Source organism: Hyperolius riggenbachi, chromosome 3 (genome assembly GCF_040937935.1).
Source record: "Hyperolius riggenbachi isolate aHypRig1 chromosome 3, aHypRig1.pri, whole genome shotgun sequence".
NCBI lineage: Eukaryota > Metazoa > Chordata > Amphibia > Anura > Hyperoliidae > Hyperolius > Hyperolius riggenbachi.
The window spans coordinates 76274236-76287644 of record NC_090648.1 but is presented as its reverse complement, the minus strand read 5'-3'; the positions used below and the strand labels follow the sequence as shown (position 1 = coordinate 76287644).

Sequence of the window (13409 nt, the reverse complement as noted above, 5' to 3'; positions counted from 1 at the left end):
GGGCCCTTTCACACCAGAGGGCTTTTTCGGCGTTTTAACGCCACGTCCGAAATTGGCGTTTTCCTAGGTAAAAGAAAGTCCATAGACTTTCATTTTACCATTCACACTAAACGCCGCGTTTTGGAGCGTTGCGTTTCAACGCTCCCAGGCGCTTTTTCTGGGCCTACCGCGGCGTTTCTCATTACAATTGATTGTAATGTATAGGCGTTAAAACGCCTTGAAAACGCCTGCAGCCAAAACGCAGCGTTTTGGCCTTTCACCGCTGCCTGGCTCGTTCACAGTAGGGGCGTTTTGGAGATTTTTTTTCAACGCTGGCGATTTTCAAAATTGCCCTAAAAGCGCTTGTGCAATGATTGTCTATGAGAGTTCACATCTGAGTGGTTCATTTCCGATCTGCTCAGATAAGCGGTGCATGGGCCATTTGTGGGGCAATTCCGTCTCAATTGAAGATATAGGAAAACGCCAAACGCTCACAAAAACGCTTTGTGCAGAGATTGCATGGGTGTTTTTAAGAATAAATACATTGTATTTATAATTTTCCCGAACGGTTCGCACGAACTTCGGTGGTTCGCATTCGTGGTGAACTGCGAACTATATGCGAGTTTAACCCGCCCCCTATACTACATCATTAGGACCCCTTTATGAAACGCAGGCAGCGTCAGCCTTTTCATTCACTCGTGTGGCTGCAGTAATTAGAGAAGAAAAGAACCTGCTGACATAGGGAAAGCTTAGTTAGGCTTGTTAGCTTGCTTCTTGCTGATACTTATTGCTAAAAAGCACTCCTCATCCTCAACAGCTTTTGAGAGCAAATGTTCTTGTGATCTATTTATGGTTTTTGTGTGTCCCACAGACACTTGTGTTGCATATACAGCCCTGTCAGTCGCAGCTGCTGGACCTTGGCCCCTTGGTAATTCCTACTGTGCCACTGCCAGGCCCAACATTCAATTACTACCTGTGTGTGACAGCTGCACATTTGTAATACCAATCACTGCATACCTACCTGTTCAGTAGTGCATCTACCTATGTGAGCGCACGCAGTGTTATATACCACCAGTCACTGCACCTGGTCACGGTACCTGTGTGTGACAGCTGCACATTTGTAATACTTAGTCATTGCGTAATTGTTCACAGTACCTGTGTGACCGCACGCTGTTTAATATACCAGTCCACAGTGCACATTGTATTGTAATACCAGTCACTGCATACCTTTCACTGCACCTGTGTGACTGCACATTGTATTAGTCAAGTCAGTGCATACCTTTCACTTCACCCCCCTCCCCGATATGGACAAAACAGGCAAAGGCAGGCCACCCGGCAGGTCTGTTCGGGGTCGTGCTGACGTAATTTCGTGTGACCCTGGCCCAAAGTATAGTGCTCTGAAGAAGGCACGTCCCATCAACTCCCAAGATTGTCAGGACGTGGTTGACTATTTAACACAGAACACCTCATCTTCCGCAGCCACCATTGCTACTACAAGCACCGCATCCGCTGCATTTGACACTTCGCAGGAGTTATTTGGTGTGGAATTCACTGATTCACAGCCATTATTGTTACAAGATGAAGGCGCTAAGCAAGTTACACCACCTTGTATGTCTGAGTTAGGTGATACTATGGACGTAAGTTGTGAGGAGGAGGATGAAGTACCTGCTGTTGGTGCAGTTTATGAGGTGTCTGAGGCAAGCAAAGCTGGCGAGGATGATACTGCCATGGATGCCACGTGGGATCCTAATAGACAATAGACACCAATCCAGCACAGCCGTCATTACACAAATAGCTGTGTGCAGTGCGTTTGGTCTGTCAGTGTGAAGCAGTACACTAATTACACTCCCTGATGTATACACATGCAAGAGGTTTTAAAGCACTTTAGGCCTCCAATTTAGCATGCAACGTGATTTCTGCCCTTAAAACGCTGCTATGCGTCAAATCTGGATTTCCCCCGGGACTTTTGGCGTGTATCCCACTCATCCATGCAAAAACTCAGATGTTAGACCTCTTGAAACATCTTTTCCATCACTTTTGTGGCCAGCATAAATATTTCTAGTTTTCAAAGTTCACCTCCCCATTGCAGTCTATTGCGGTTCGAAAAGTTTGCTGGAACCGAACTTTTTGCGGAAGTTCGCGCACTGAAAATCGGAGGTTCGAGCCATCTCTATTCCTGACTGACGCCAGGAAGTGAAAAAACGCGATCACTCTGCAAAAGCACTAGAAAAGCGCTTAAAAACATCCACGCAGAGAAATAAAAAAAAAGCCTCAAAACAGTTAACGCAGACAGCCACATGAACGGAATGTGAACGAGTCCTGAAAGTCCCAGCTTTCAACTCCCTGCCTCCCACCACACTGCTGTGTGAGCTTTACAGAGCTTCTACAGTAGTGGTGCCCAACTTTTTTTTTCTCTTTTATCCAAGGGCTGCACTTCATATTAAGATAAATCTTGTCGGCCGGTCTACCTGGGTCCTCTCCATAGCACCCACGGCGCCTGCGTGAGCAGGCTCCCGGCTACATGAGTGCGACCGTGAGCAGTAAGATCACGTAGATGCAGACCCGGCCAGGTCGATGGTTGCTACGTAGGTGGAGACCGGCTGGGAGCGGAGCTGCGGCGAGGAACACAAGCTGCCAGGGGCTGATTTTATATTTAAAAAAAAAAAAGTCCTAGAGTCCTTGCCGTTTCACACTCTTTAAAAAGTCTCCCCTCTTTACAAAGTGCCCTTCTGTGCTCCGACTTCTCACCCTCAGTCTGGAGCTTTGGATACTTCTCATTTCGGCGCAGGGCAAGCTGAATGACAGCTCACCCTGGTGCCACTAAACACCCCGGTGGCATTAAATGCTTTCCCCCCTCTGAGTTGTCACAACTCAGAGAGAGATGCAATTTGGGGTCTGGTAACTGCCAGAGCCCAGAATTACTGTTACGCGGGGTGCGCAGCATAGCATTGCTGGTATGACAGCACTCAGCCCTGCGCGCCAAAATTATCTGCTTCGGGAGCTACAGTATGTGTAGTGGTGGCCACGAATTATCCAATCTTACCATTTCTATTTCACATAAGGAAACTGCCTAAATTATCCATTCAATATATTCACTCAATTTACCTTTTTACTACATAGATTTGGTAAAATTGGATGAAAAACATTGGATCATTAGTGGCTACCACCAGTAATGTCAGAGGCTGTCTTCAAATCACTGTGGCCTGACAGGCAGGGCATACTGCCAATCACAGCACTCCTGCTGTTACAGGCGCAGACAGTGCTGCAGGCCCATACCTCAGCTCCATCATTGGCCCCAATAACTGTGCCGGGTTCCGTCGGCGGCTGTAACAGAGCAGGAGCGCCATGATTAGCAGTGCGCCCCGCCTATCAGGCTGACTGGGTACTAGAGGTAGCCTCTGACTTACACGCTTCAAGCTCAGCGATTGTGCAACAAAGGGGGACACAGGGAATACACAGGGCTGCATTCATGATCCAAGCCACAAGAATCAACTTTGCAGGTCATAAGTTGGGAAACTGTTCTACAGGATTTCTGTAAGGCCTGTACACAACTGTAACAGATGTAGTCAGTCATCCTTGGGGCAACATCACTGGGCCAATGTTAAGTCAGCTGTATTGCAGACAGTTCATTCTGTTGCTATATGTGGGGGGTTGTGTAGTACAGATTACTAGCAAAGAAAATTCTCATGTTTAATTTGTTAGGTTTATTCTCTAATATTTGCAGCATACTAAATGATTTTACAGAGCAGGCCAGTGAACCATTGACCTGTCCTCTAGAGAGGACAAGATAAGAGTGACTGACAGTTGAGATAAGGTTCTCAGACTTTGAAAGTCCTGGTAGCTGGGGTTTAACCCTTCCTGTACTGGAAACAATTATACTTCTGTCTCTGCTCCTAACGTATTATTGCTTAGCTGTACTACACATACAAATTAAGTGTTTTTCACTTCAGTGTCTTTATTGATAAGGTGGGTCTTAGGCACTTATGGTGGAATCTGGGAGTCCCCCTTAAATGGAACCTAAACTGAGAAACGTATGGGATTTTTCCTTTTAAAATACCAGTTACCCGACTCCTGCTGATCATATATCCAATATGTTCAGCTGCAGCCCCTGAATAAGCATGCAGATAGAGGTGCTCTGACTGAAGTCAGACTGGATTAGCTGCATGCTTGTTTCAGGTTTGTGATTCAGGTTCTACTGCAGTCAAAGAGTTCAGCAGGGCTGCCAGGCAACTGGTATTGTTTAACCTGCCTGGCGTTCTATTAAGATCGCCAGGCTGGCGACCAGACTTTTTTTTTAATTAAAAAAAAAAAACTATTTCATGCAGCCAACTGAAAGTTGGCTGCATGAAAGCCCACTAGAGGACGCTCCTAATCCGCACTGCTGATCGCCTCCGGCGATCAGAAGTAACAAGGGCCGCGATGAGTGGCCTTTTTTTGCTTTCCTCGTCGCCATGGCGACGAGCGGAGTGATGTCATGGACGTCAGCCGCCTCCGATCCAGCCCTTAGCGCTGGCCGGAACTGTTTGGTCCGGCTGCTCTGGGCTCGGGCGGCTGGGGGACCCTCTTTCGCCGCTGCACGCGGCGGCAATCAGGTAGCACACGCGGCTGGCAAAGTGCCGGCTGCGTGTGCCCCTTTTTATTTCGTCTAAATCGGCCCAGCAGGGCCTGAGCGGCACCCTCTGTCGTCTCTGGACGAGCTCAGCTTGTCCAGAACGCTCAGCAGGTTAAAAGGAAAGATTATACCTCTCAGTTTAGGTTCCCTTTAACTATAAGGGTAAGATATCCACCCACTCCCAGGTAAATGGGTTAAGAGGGTCATGGACCAAAAAAAAAAAAAAAAAAAGCACTGTCACCCTAGCTGCATGTATGTGTCCAACTGGTCAAATATGCCTTAGGGGACCATGAAGCTTCAGTACTTGTGTGGCCAAGTGATACCTAAGACTGCCAGCTCCATACTGCACATGTGCAAGGTCATGCAGTGCAAAGCCACCAGTCTTTGGTGTCATGAGTGAAGCTTTACAGGGCTGCCAGAAGGGACCTCTTCACTGTGGATCACCACTAAGAGGGGACAGAGTATCCAGAGCCTTTTCTCTATAGGCAAGTATCAGACTTTAATTGCTAGAGATTTGCTTTAAAGTATACCTGAGGCTATGTGATAAACATGTATGCACAGTGCAAACAAAGCTTTTTATTTTGCCGCCTGAGTCAATTTTCAGGCATGCAAGTGACAACTTCTGTCATGTCAGGAATATAGTAATCCTCACTGATCTGCAAATTACAGCCATAGAAGTTTTCCTGGGAGAATACAACTTCTGAAGGCGTGGGGGGGGGGGGGGGGGGGGGAGGAAAAATAAAGTTCATGCATTTTAACTCTGGGACAATTAATAGACTGCCAGTCAGAGACAATCTACTTTGTAATTGTTTAAATATAAAAATTTAACCATGGGATATCTAAAAGTCATTTTTAGGAGTATAACAAAAAACAAACAAACACTTATGCATTCAAGTGAACCAGATGTGAAAATGGCCAGATTTTACATTATAAGCCCTTGTTATAAGCTAGGCATACTATCAAGAATGGCCCTTTAGACATTTACCGGGGAGGGGGTGTCCTTAAAGGACAACTGTAGTAAGACACAGAGGCTGACATTTATTTCCTTTTAACCTTCCTGGCGGTAAGCCCGAGCTGAGCTCGGGGTAAGCCGCCGGAAGGCACCGCTCAGGCCCCGCTGGGCCGATTTGCATAATTTTTTTTTTCTGCACGCAGCTAGCACTTTGCTAGCTGCGTGCAGTGCCCGATCGCCGCCGCTACCCGCCGATCCGCCGCGCCGCAGCCGCCCCCCCCCCCCCCCCCAGACCCCGTGCGCTGCCTGGCCAATCAGTGCCAGGCAGCTCTATGGGGTGGATCGGAATCCCCTTTGACGTCGGTGACGTCATCCCGCCCCGTCGCCATGGCGACGGGGAAGCCCTCCGGGAGATCCCGTTCTTTGAACCGGATCTCCGATCGCCGGCGGCGATCGGAGGGGCTGGGGGGATGCCGCTGAGTAGCGGCTATCATGTAGTGAGACTGTCTCGCTACATGAAAAAAAAAATAAAAGATTTGCTGCCCCCTGGCGATTTTTTTGCAAACCGCCAGGAGGGTTATACAATACCAGTTGCCTGGCAGCCCTGCTGATCTATTTGGCTGCAGTAGTGTCGTAACACCAGAAATAAGCATGCAGCCAATCTAGTCAGATCTGACAATGCTAGAAACAACTAAAATGCTGTATATGCTTGTTCAGCGTTTGCGGCTAAACGTATTAGAGGCAAAGTATCTGCCGGATAGCCAGGCAACTGGTATGGTTTAAAATATGGATGCCACCATATCACTCATTACAAGTGTCCTTTAAAGGAGACTTCCTGAATGCACCATATAGGACCCCCTGAAGACTTACTTCCACATGCATGGCTTGGGTACTCCCACCTCCTTTCCAGATGTGTGGGAGGAGCCCTTTGTTCCTGAGCTAGGTAAAGGGGCTTTGCTAGGGTGGGGAAGCCACAGGAGTCATTTAATAGTACATAGATCAGGTATTGTGGGACTACTGGGTGCATTCTTGCTCCATATGCATCTCAGACCAACTTATTGATATATAGGCCAGATTTTCTTTGACTCTAGAAATGTCCATGGAGTTAGATACATCTGGCTTGCATGCAAATATAATGCACATTGTATGCAGCCTGGAACAGTGACAAACCGCAGGAAGTGCTTTTGAATGCCCTAGTGGCCAACCGCATACACAGTTTGCAACAAAAATTCAGTAAACTCTGAATCTTTTCAATTTAGGGAGAAAAAAAAAAATACTGCATATACTTTAAAAAGCCAAACATTTAAAACAAGACAGTTTTTTTATTTGAAATATTACAACATATAAAACCTACGTACGTTCACGAATACAAAGTGATAAAATGTATTGCAATGAATAAAATCAATGTTCGTTAAAAACATTTTATCAAAAAGGATTTGATCAAGAGCCAATATGGCAATGCAACGACAGATACTGAAGAGGTGGTGTTCGCAGTACACAGATGTGGAGAGGCAACACGGATGGAGCTTGAAGTGCAGCAGAGGTAGCGCTCGGACGACATTAATCCATTTCCATCTTCTCTTGCTTTACAGATTCTGCCTTCTCTTGCTTTAAAGATTCTGCAAGGTAAGAAAGCCTTCATCAAGAGCTGAGCACCTAACTATTTGTATGGGATCATTTGTAGTACTTTTACTGGAGGCTGAAAAGCCTTAAGAGCAAAAAGAGTTTAAAAAGAGAGTGGGGGTGGGGTTAAGTTAATATTTTGGGCAAAATAATGGCCCTGATTAACTGCACATTCTGTACACATTTGCTTTATCAAGTCTGACACTGAAGTGGATCACTATTCATCTGTTAGTAAGGCTGCAGCCTTTCTAGTCACAAACTGGGCTCTAGCTACAGTCAGCATAGCTGGATGAGAATCCTATTTTTATTACCAACTCCCTCTCCACCTGACGGCTGGCTGGCCTCAGTAACCTGATGGTGAGGCTGAAGGCATCAATATAGCCACATACTCTACAAGTCTGCTTTTAAAATTTGAAGACATGAAAAGGTCATTTGTTTTGGATGACTGACAAGTGCAGTAACTGCTTCAGTGTGGTATAAAGCAGCTTTTTCCTGTTCTTTCACAAATCTGTGTATTCCCAAACAATTCTTATTCCATATCAACCACAGACATTATTGTGGCACTAAGGAAATCTGTCAGGCTGAGGGGGGGGGGGGGGGGAATTGTACAAAAAAACATTTTTCAAGTCCTCAACTTTTAATCACAAGCAAAAACCATGGCTGTTCTATTACGCAATATGAACCTCATCTTTAGAATACCTGCGATGGGGGCCCCGCAATGAAATGCATACCTGGGGCTTCCTCAAGCCCCCCTCCTATGAGGACCTCTTCCTCTCCATTCACCTGCAACTGGCCCCAGAAAATAAATCAGAGCCAGTCAGCGCATGCTTAGTCCAGCCAGGTGCACTCCTGTGTGTCACTGGAAGAGTTCTGTGCCTGCACAGTAGTACATAATGCTCCAGGCGAAGTGAATGCATGCAGGGCAGGACAGCTTTCCAGGGCCAATTGCAGGCGAGAGGGAGAAAAACCACACTGTTGGGAGTGATCAGGCTGTAGAAAGTCATATTTTATTGCCAATCTCCCCCCCCCCCCCCATCTCAAGTGTACAAAGTGTTCATGATTAGCAGTATAAAATATCAGGGAGTATTCTGTTCAGGCTGTACTCTGGCTAGATATCTGCAAGCATTTCCAAGGTCAGAAGAGCTACAGCAGCACCCCAGACTAATGCAGTAATTTTATATGTATGGCCAGCGACATGGATAAGGGTCAGAATAGGACTGCTGGACAAAAATGCTAAAAACAAACCTGTTTCTTCCACTTTAAGCTTTGACATTACACAGGCTTTGAGCTCCAAACCGATGGCCTTTGATAGAGGTGGAGGCACGGCATTGCCAACCTGGAAGACAGACCACATGAAAGGCAAGGTTAGAGTCAATGTCATGGCAGAAATAAAGGACACATCCAAGCTTAAAAATAAAATCCACTTGCCTGGGGCTTCATACAGCCCCTGCCTGCTGTTCTGTGCCCTCGCCGCAGGTTGCTCCACACTGGTGGTCCTGGGTCCCCTCGGTGCCTCAGAGTCGCGCAGAACTACTGTGCTGTACAGTCCAGATGATAGCGTGCCAGTGAACCGCACGCTGGAGCACAGAGAGCAGACGCAGAAGCAGATCTGGCGAGGTCGGCTTCGCCACCAGAGGGGACTGGGAGCCACCAGAGCTGTGGCGAGGGCACAGGACGGATGCCAGGGGCTGGAAGAAGCCCCAAGTGGATTTTTTAAAAAAATTTTTGCATGACTGCTCCTTTAAATAGCAAGCTCTGCATGTAACAAAGTGACAGCATTTAAAGAGACACTGAAGCAAAAAAAAATATATGATATAATGAACTGGTTGTGAATTTTCAGGTATATAGTGTTTTTTCTAACATTGCATCATTCTATAGTATGTGCAGATTACACAACACTCAGCATTCAAAATGAGTCTTTCAGTGCAGTCTGTGGTAATGAACTCTCCTCTAGCAGAGGAAAAATAAACAGTTCAATTACAGTTGAGATAATAAGTCAGATAACAGCCCTCTCCACGACTAAGTTAGTCGGAGAGCTTATTAGCTTTTTTGCATAGAGCTAACTGGAGTTTCTCAACTCTTCCTGTACTGGAAACAATTAGACTGATGTATCTGATCTTAATGTTTTATTTCTTAGCTGTACTACACATACAAATCAAAATATCATTTTTTTTTTCGCTTCAGTGTCTTTAAAAGTTCTTCCTTTAAAGTGACAAACTGAAAATAGAAATAAAAACTCCTGTACAGAAGTACTAATTGAATTCTGTGCGGCCCATGCATTCCCCAGGGGGCTGAAAAGCTACCACAATATAGCTTAAATTTTTTAACCAAATGGCAGCACGGTGGCCTAGGTTACTGTCATAGGGGTTTACAATGTATTCTATGAAGCAGTGCATATGTCAGATACAGAAATGCTGAATAATCATTCTGGAAATACCAGCAAGCCAAAGCAGATATAGCACCAAAGTAGTTCTGGATAGCATCAGTTCTTGGCTGTAGACACCAAAATTATAGAAGAGCCAGTGCAGTCCCGGTACATTTCTGTACGTGAAACTTTCTTAGGCAAGTATTCTAGGGCTTTTACTTTTTTGGTGTTTGCAAAAGGTGGCCCCCACAATAGAAAGGGGTTTGCTAGAAAGTGGGGGGAGGGAAAGAAAAAAAAATTTCCCCTAGCACTACCCCTGCACTGACCTGCTTCACCTCCAGGCTGCTAAATTATTCACTCAGCTGTTTCACTGGGATTAAAGCACTCACCTGTCTGTGTTTATCCAGAACGTTGCCAAAGAACCTGTAAGTGTCTGGAAAGCCTTGAGACCGGGCACACTCTCGTACGCTCACCACACGGTGCTGCTCTGGGTGGAGGACACGACCCTGTGAAAGAAAAAAGTTCACTTAGTAAGCATAATGCAGCAGAATCACAAAGAAATCGGACTTTTCTATTGAGAAGTTCATAAACAGGTTTTGCACAGACGTGTACAGAGTTTAACTTTATATTTAACCACTTTACCTCCGGGGGTACGAATTTCTCCGTCCATTTTTCCATCCTTTAACCCCCGGGATGGAGAAATCCGTACCTTCTGCGCTACCGCCGCTGTCCGCGCTCCCGCCGCTCGTGCACCCGGCGCTCGCCCGGAGATCAACGAACGGGAAAATCCATTCCTGTTCGTTGATCTAAGCCCCCGCAATGATCCGCTGCTTCTATTAGAAACAGCGCGATCATTGTGATTCTCCCAGCCTCCTACTGCTTCCTGTAAGCGTCCTTCCGGACGCTTACAGGTCGCATGTAAACAGACTCACTGAGGCCAAATAGTAAACTACACCCTAAAGTATTTTACACATAATACATTGTATAACACAATAAATTAACTCTACCTCCCACACCCCAATTTTTTTTTTGTTAAAAAAACAAAAAAAAAAAAACGAACAACAAAATAGTTACCTTAGGGACTGAACTTTTTAAATATTTATGTCAAGAGGGTATAACAGTTACTTTATAAACTATGGGCTTGTAATTAGGGATGGACACAAAACTGAAAAAAAATGCACCTTTATTTCCAAATAAAATATTGGCGCCAAACATTGTGATAGGGACATCATTTAAACGGTTTTATAACCGAGACAAATGGGCAAATACATTTCATGGGTTTTAATTACAGTAGCATGCATTATTTAAAAACTATAATGGCCGAAAACTGAAATATTTTTTCCCACATTTTTTCCTATTTTCCCATTAAAACACATTGAGGCTGCATTTCCACTTGTGCGGTGCGAATCGCCACGGTAAAAATTCGCATGCGGATGCGAAATTCGCATGCGGGTCCATGCGAATTTTCATGCGTATTCGCACGCGAATTCGCATGGACGACGATGTATGCGAATTTAACCATGGCAGTGCTGGTGTGCTTTTCCATTGTTTCTATGCGAATTCGCATGAAAATTCGCATGAAAATTCGCATACCCAAACTTCATGCGAATTTCCTATTAAATACATTGTATGCGATTCGCATAGCGGTATGCGGTATGCGAATTCTGATGGCTCTGCCATGCGAATTTTTTCTGCACAGAAAAACGCAAAGGAATCCTGACAAGTGGAAACAGTCCCATTCACTTGTATTGCTATGCGAATTTGCATGCGAAAAACGCATGCGAATTCGCGATAGTGGAAATGAGCCCTAAGAATAAAATAATTCTTGGCATAATGTCCCACCTAAAGAAAGCCTATTTGATATCATGGGTATTCAGTTAGACTAGATTCAAACCAGACCTGAACTCAGAACTTCCTCTCTGCTCTAAAAGATAAACAGGAGTTCCGGTCTCTATCGTATCGGCCGCTAGGGAAGATGACGAAGGGAACAGTCATTCGGAAAGCGTCGCAATAAGACACTCTGTGCCGCCATTGTGGCTCCAAGGCCTACCATTTACAGAAGTCCACCTGCGGCAAGTGTGGCTACCCAGCTAAGCACAAGAGAAAGTACAACTGGAGTGCTAAGGCCAAGAGACGAAACACCACCGGCACTGGCCACATGAGACATCTGAAGGTTGTGTACCGCAGATTCAGAAATGGATTCCGTGAAGGTACAACACCCAAACCCAAGAGAGCCGCAGTTGCAGCTTCAAGCTCCTCTTAACTGATATTTAAGAAAAATAAATGTGGTTAAAAAGATAAATGAAGAGAAAGATCCGCACCACCTTCAGAAAAGCTTAGTCTGTTTTATTGGAAAAAAAACATACAAATTTAAAAAGAACTTTAAGGCAGGACAGTCCACTGTTTCGGGCTCCTGCCCATCTTCATGCTGCCTAGTTCTGAAGTAACATACAAAAACACCAACATATATACAGAGAAACAACCAATCACTGAGTATATACTAATTAGAGGACCTGATGGGAAACAGCCTATTTACATATCTAGTCACACCTCTAGGTGTTTTTGTTTTTGTATGTTTTTGTAAGTTACTTCAGAACTAGGCAGCATGAAGATGGGCAGGAGCCCGAAACAGTGGACTGTCCTGCCTTAAAGTTCTTTTTAAATTTGTATGTTTTTTTCCAATAAAACAGACTAAGCTTTTCTGAAGGTGGTGCGGATCTTTCTCTTCATTTGCCACAGTTTGAGTCCCATGGTGTCCGGGACTATTAGATCTGCACACCTGACCATCTGGAATTGATGGAAGCCAAGCAAGTGCGACTCCACACTCAAAGTTAAAAAGATAAACCGCATAATATTTAAAGAAAAAAAAAAAGTGTTACTACTGAAACTGAAAAAAAAAAATAAATAAAAAGGGTTACAGCTGATACAAATCCTGCAATAAAATGCAGTGTGTCTACTTCCTGCTTTCATAGAAGCAGACATTAACATCCGGTGTTTACAAATTAGCTGCTGAGGCTGCCAGCTGAAAACCCTGAAAGATCAAATTACACTGGTGATTAGTCAGATGCGGCAGGGGAGGGAATTTGACTACTCTAAACACATACAGGGTGCATTGCTTTAGGTTTTCCATGTGTGCAAGAGCTCAGTTACATTTTAATTTGGTGGTTTGGGTATTTATGTCCAAATATCAACTAGTCAAAGCATTTTTTGTATTGTCTTACCTGTTTACCCATGGGCTCAGGGTTAGTGACTGTTGTGCTGAAGAATCCATCCCATTCCAGTCTGCCATACAGGCCAGCCCAGTGGTTGTGTCTGTTACCCGTGTGTGGCAAACACCAGGGAATAAGGGTATTGAACTGCCGGTCTGCAGGGTCACATGATTTACCTAGAGAGAAAACAAATAAGTTGTGATGCTGAGCCATTACCAAGACAGTATTGCACTGTGCTTAAAACTGAGGCATGCAGCTGATGTAAATACCTTCAGCACAGGAACAGACACCCCTCAGTGCACCGGTACTGCTGCGGCCATTCTTCTTGTCACTATGCGTATAGCGCAGCTTGCGTGTGGTCGTACCATCGGATAAGCGGACTTCAATGTTTGGTAGGTCTCGCCAGTCAGAGCCTGGTGCAAGGGGTATGTGTCGCATTCTGGCAGCTACCAAGGCACTCATATCCTACAACAAGAAACAGTTTTAGAAGGAGGTCAGCACAGAAGATGGATTCTTTTATAAAGCATAATGTCATCACAGGGAGAAAGGGAGAGTATGCAGGTAATTCACTTGTAAGGCAACTGTATGGATTTAACTTTAGAAAGCCTGAGGTGGGCTAAAGGAGGAGTAGGCTACCTGATCCACAGGGTTGAGTGGATCAGGTAGCTG

General features: G+C 45.2%; 1 protein-coding gene and 1 pseudogene across 1 annotated transcript in view; one reads left to right on the top strand and one right to left on the bottom strand.

The window, feature by feature from the left end:
- Positions 1-6845: 6845 nt before the first annotated feature.
- Positions 6846-13409, bottom strand: part of DNMT1 (DNA methyltransferase 1) — a 59181-nt gene continuing 52617 nt past the window's right edge. The window contains exons 31-35 of the mRNA XM_068273501.1: positions 13010-13205; positions 12753-12916; positions 9921-10037; positions 8412-8502; positions 6846-7162 (exon numbers count right to left, since the gene is read on the bottom strand). Of these exons, the coding sequence (XP_068129602.1) occupies positions 7104-7162; positions 8412-8502; positions 9921-10037; positions 12753-12916; positions 13010-13205 (627 nt within the window). The 3' untranslated portion in view covers positions 6846-7103. The remainder of the gene's footprint in view (positions 7163-8411; positions 8503-9920; positions 10038-12752; positions 12917-13009; positions 13206-13409) is intronic.
- On the top strand, positions 11507-11794 carry LOC137561009 (large ribosomal subunit protein eL37 pseudogene; annotated as a pseudogene).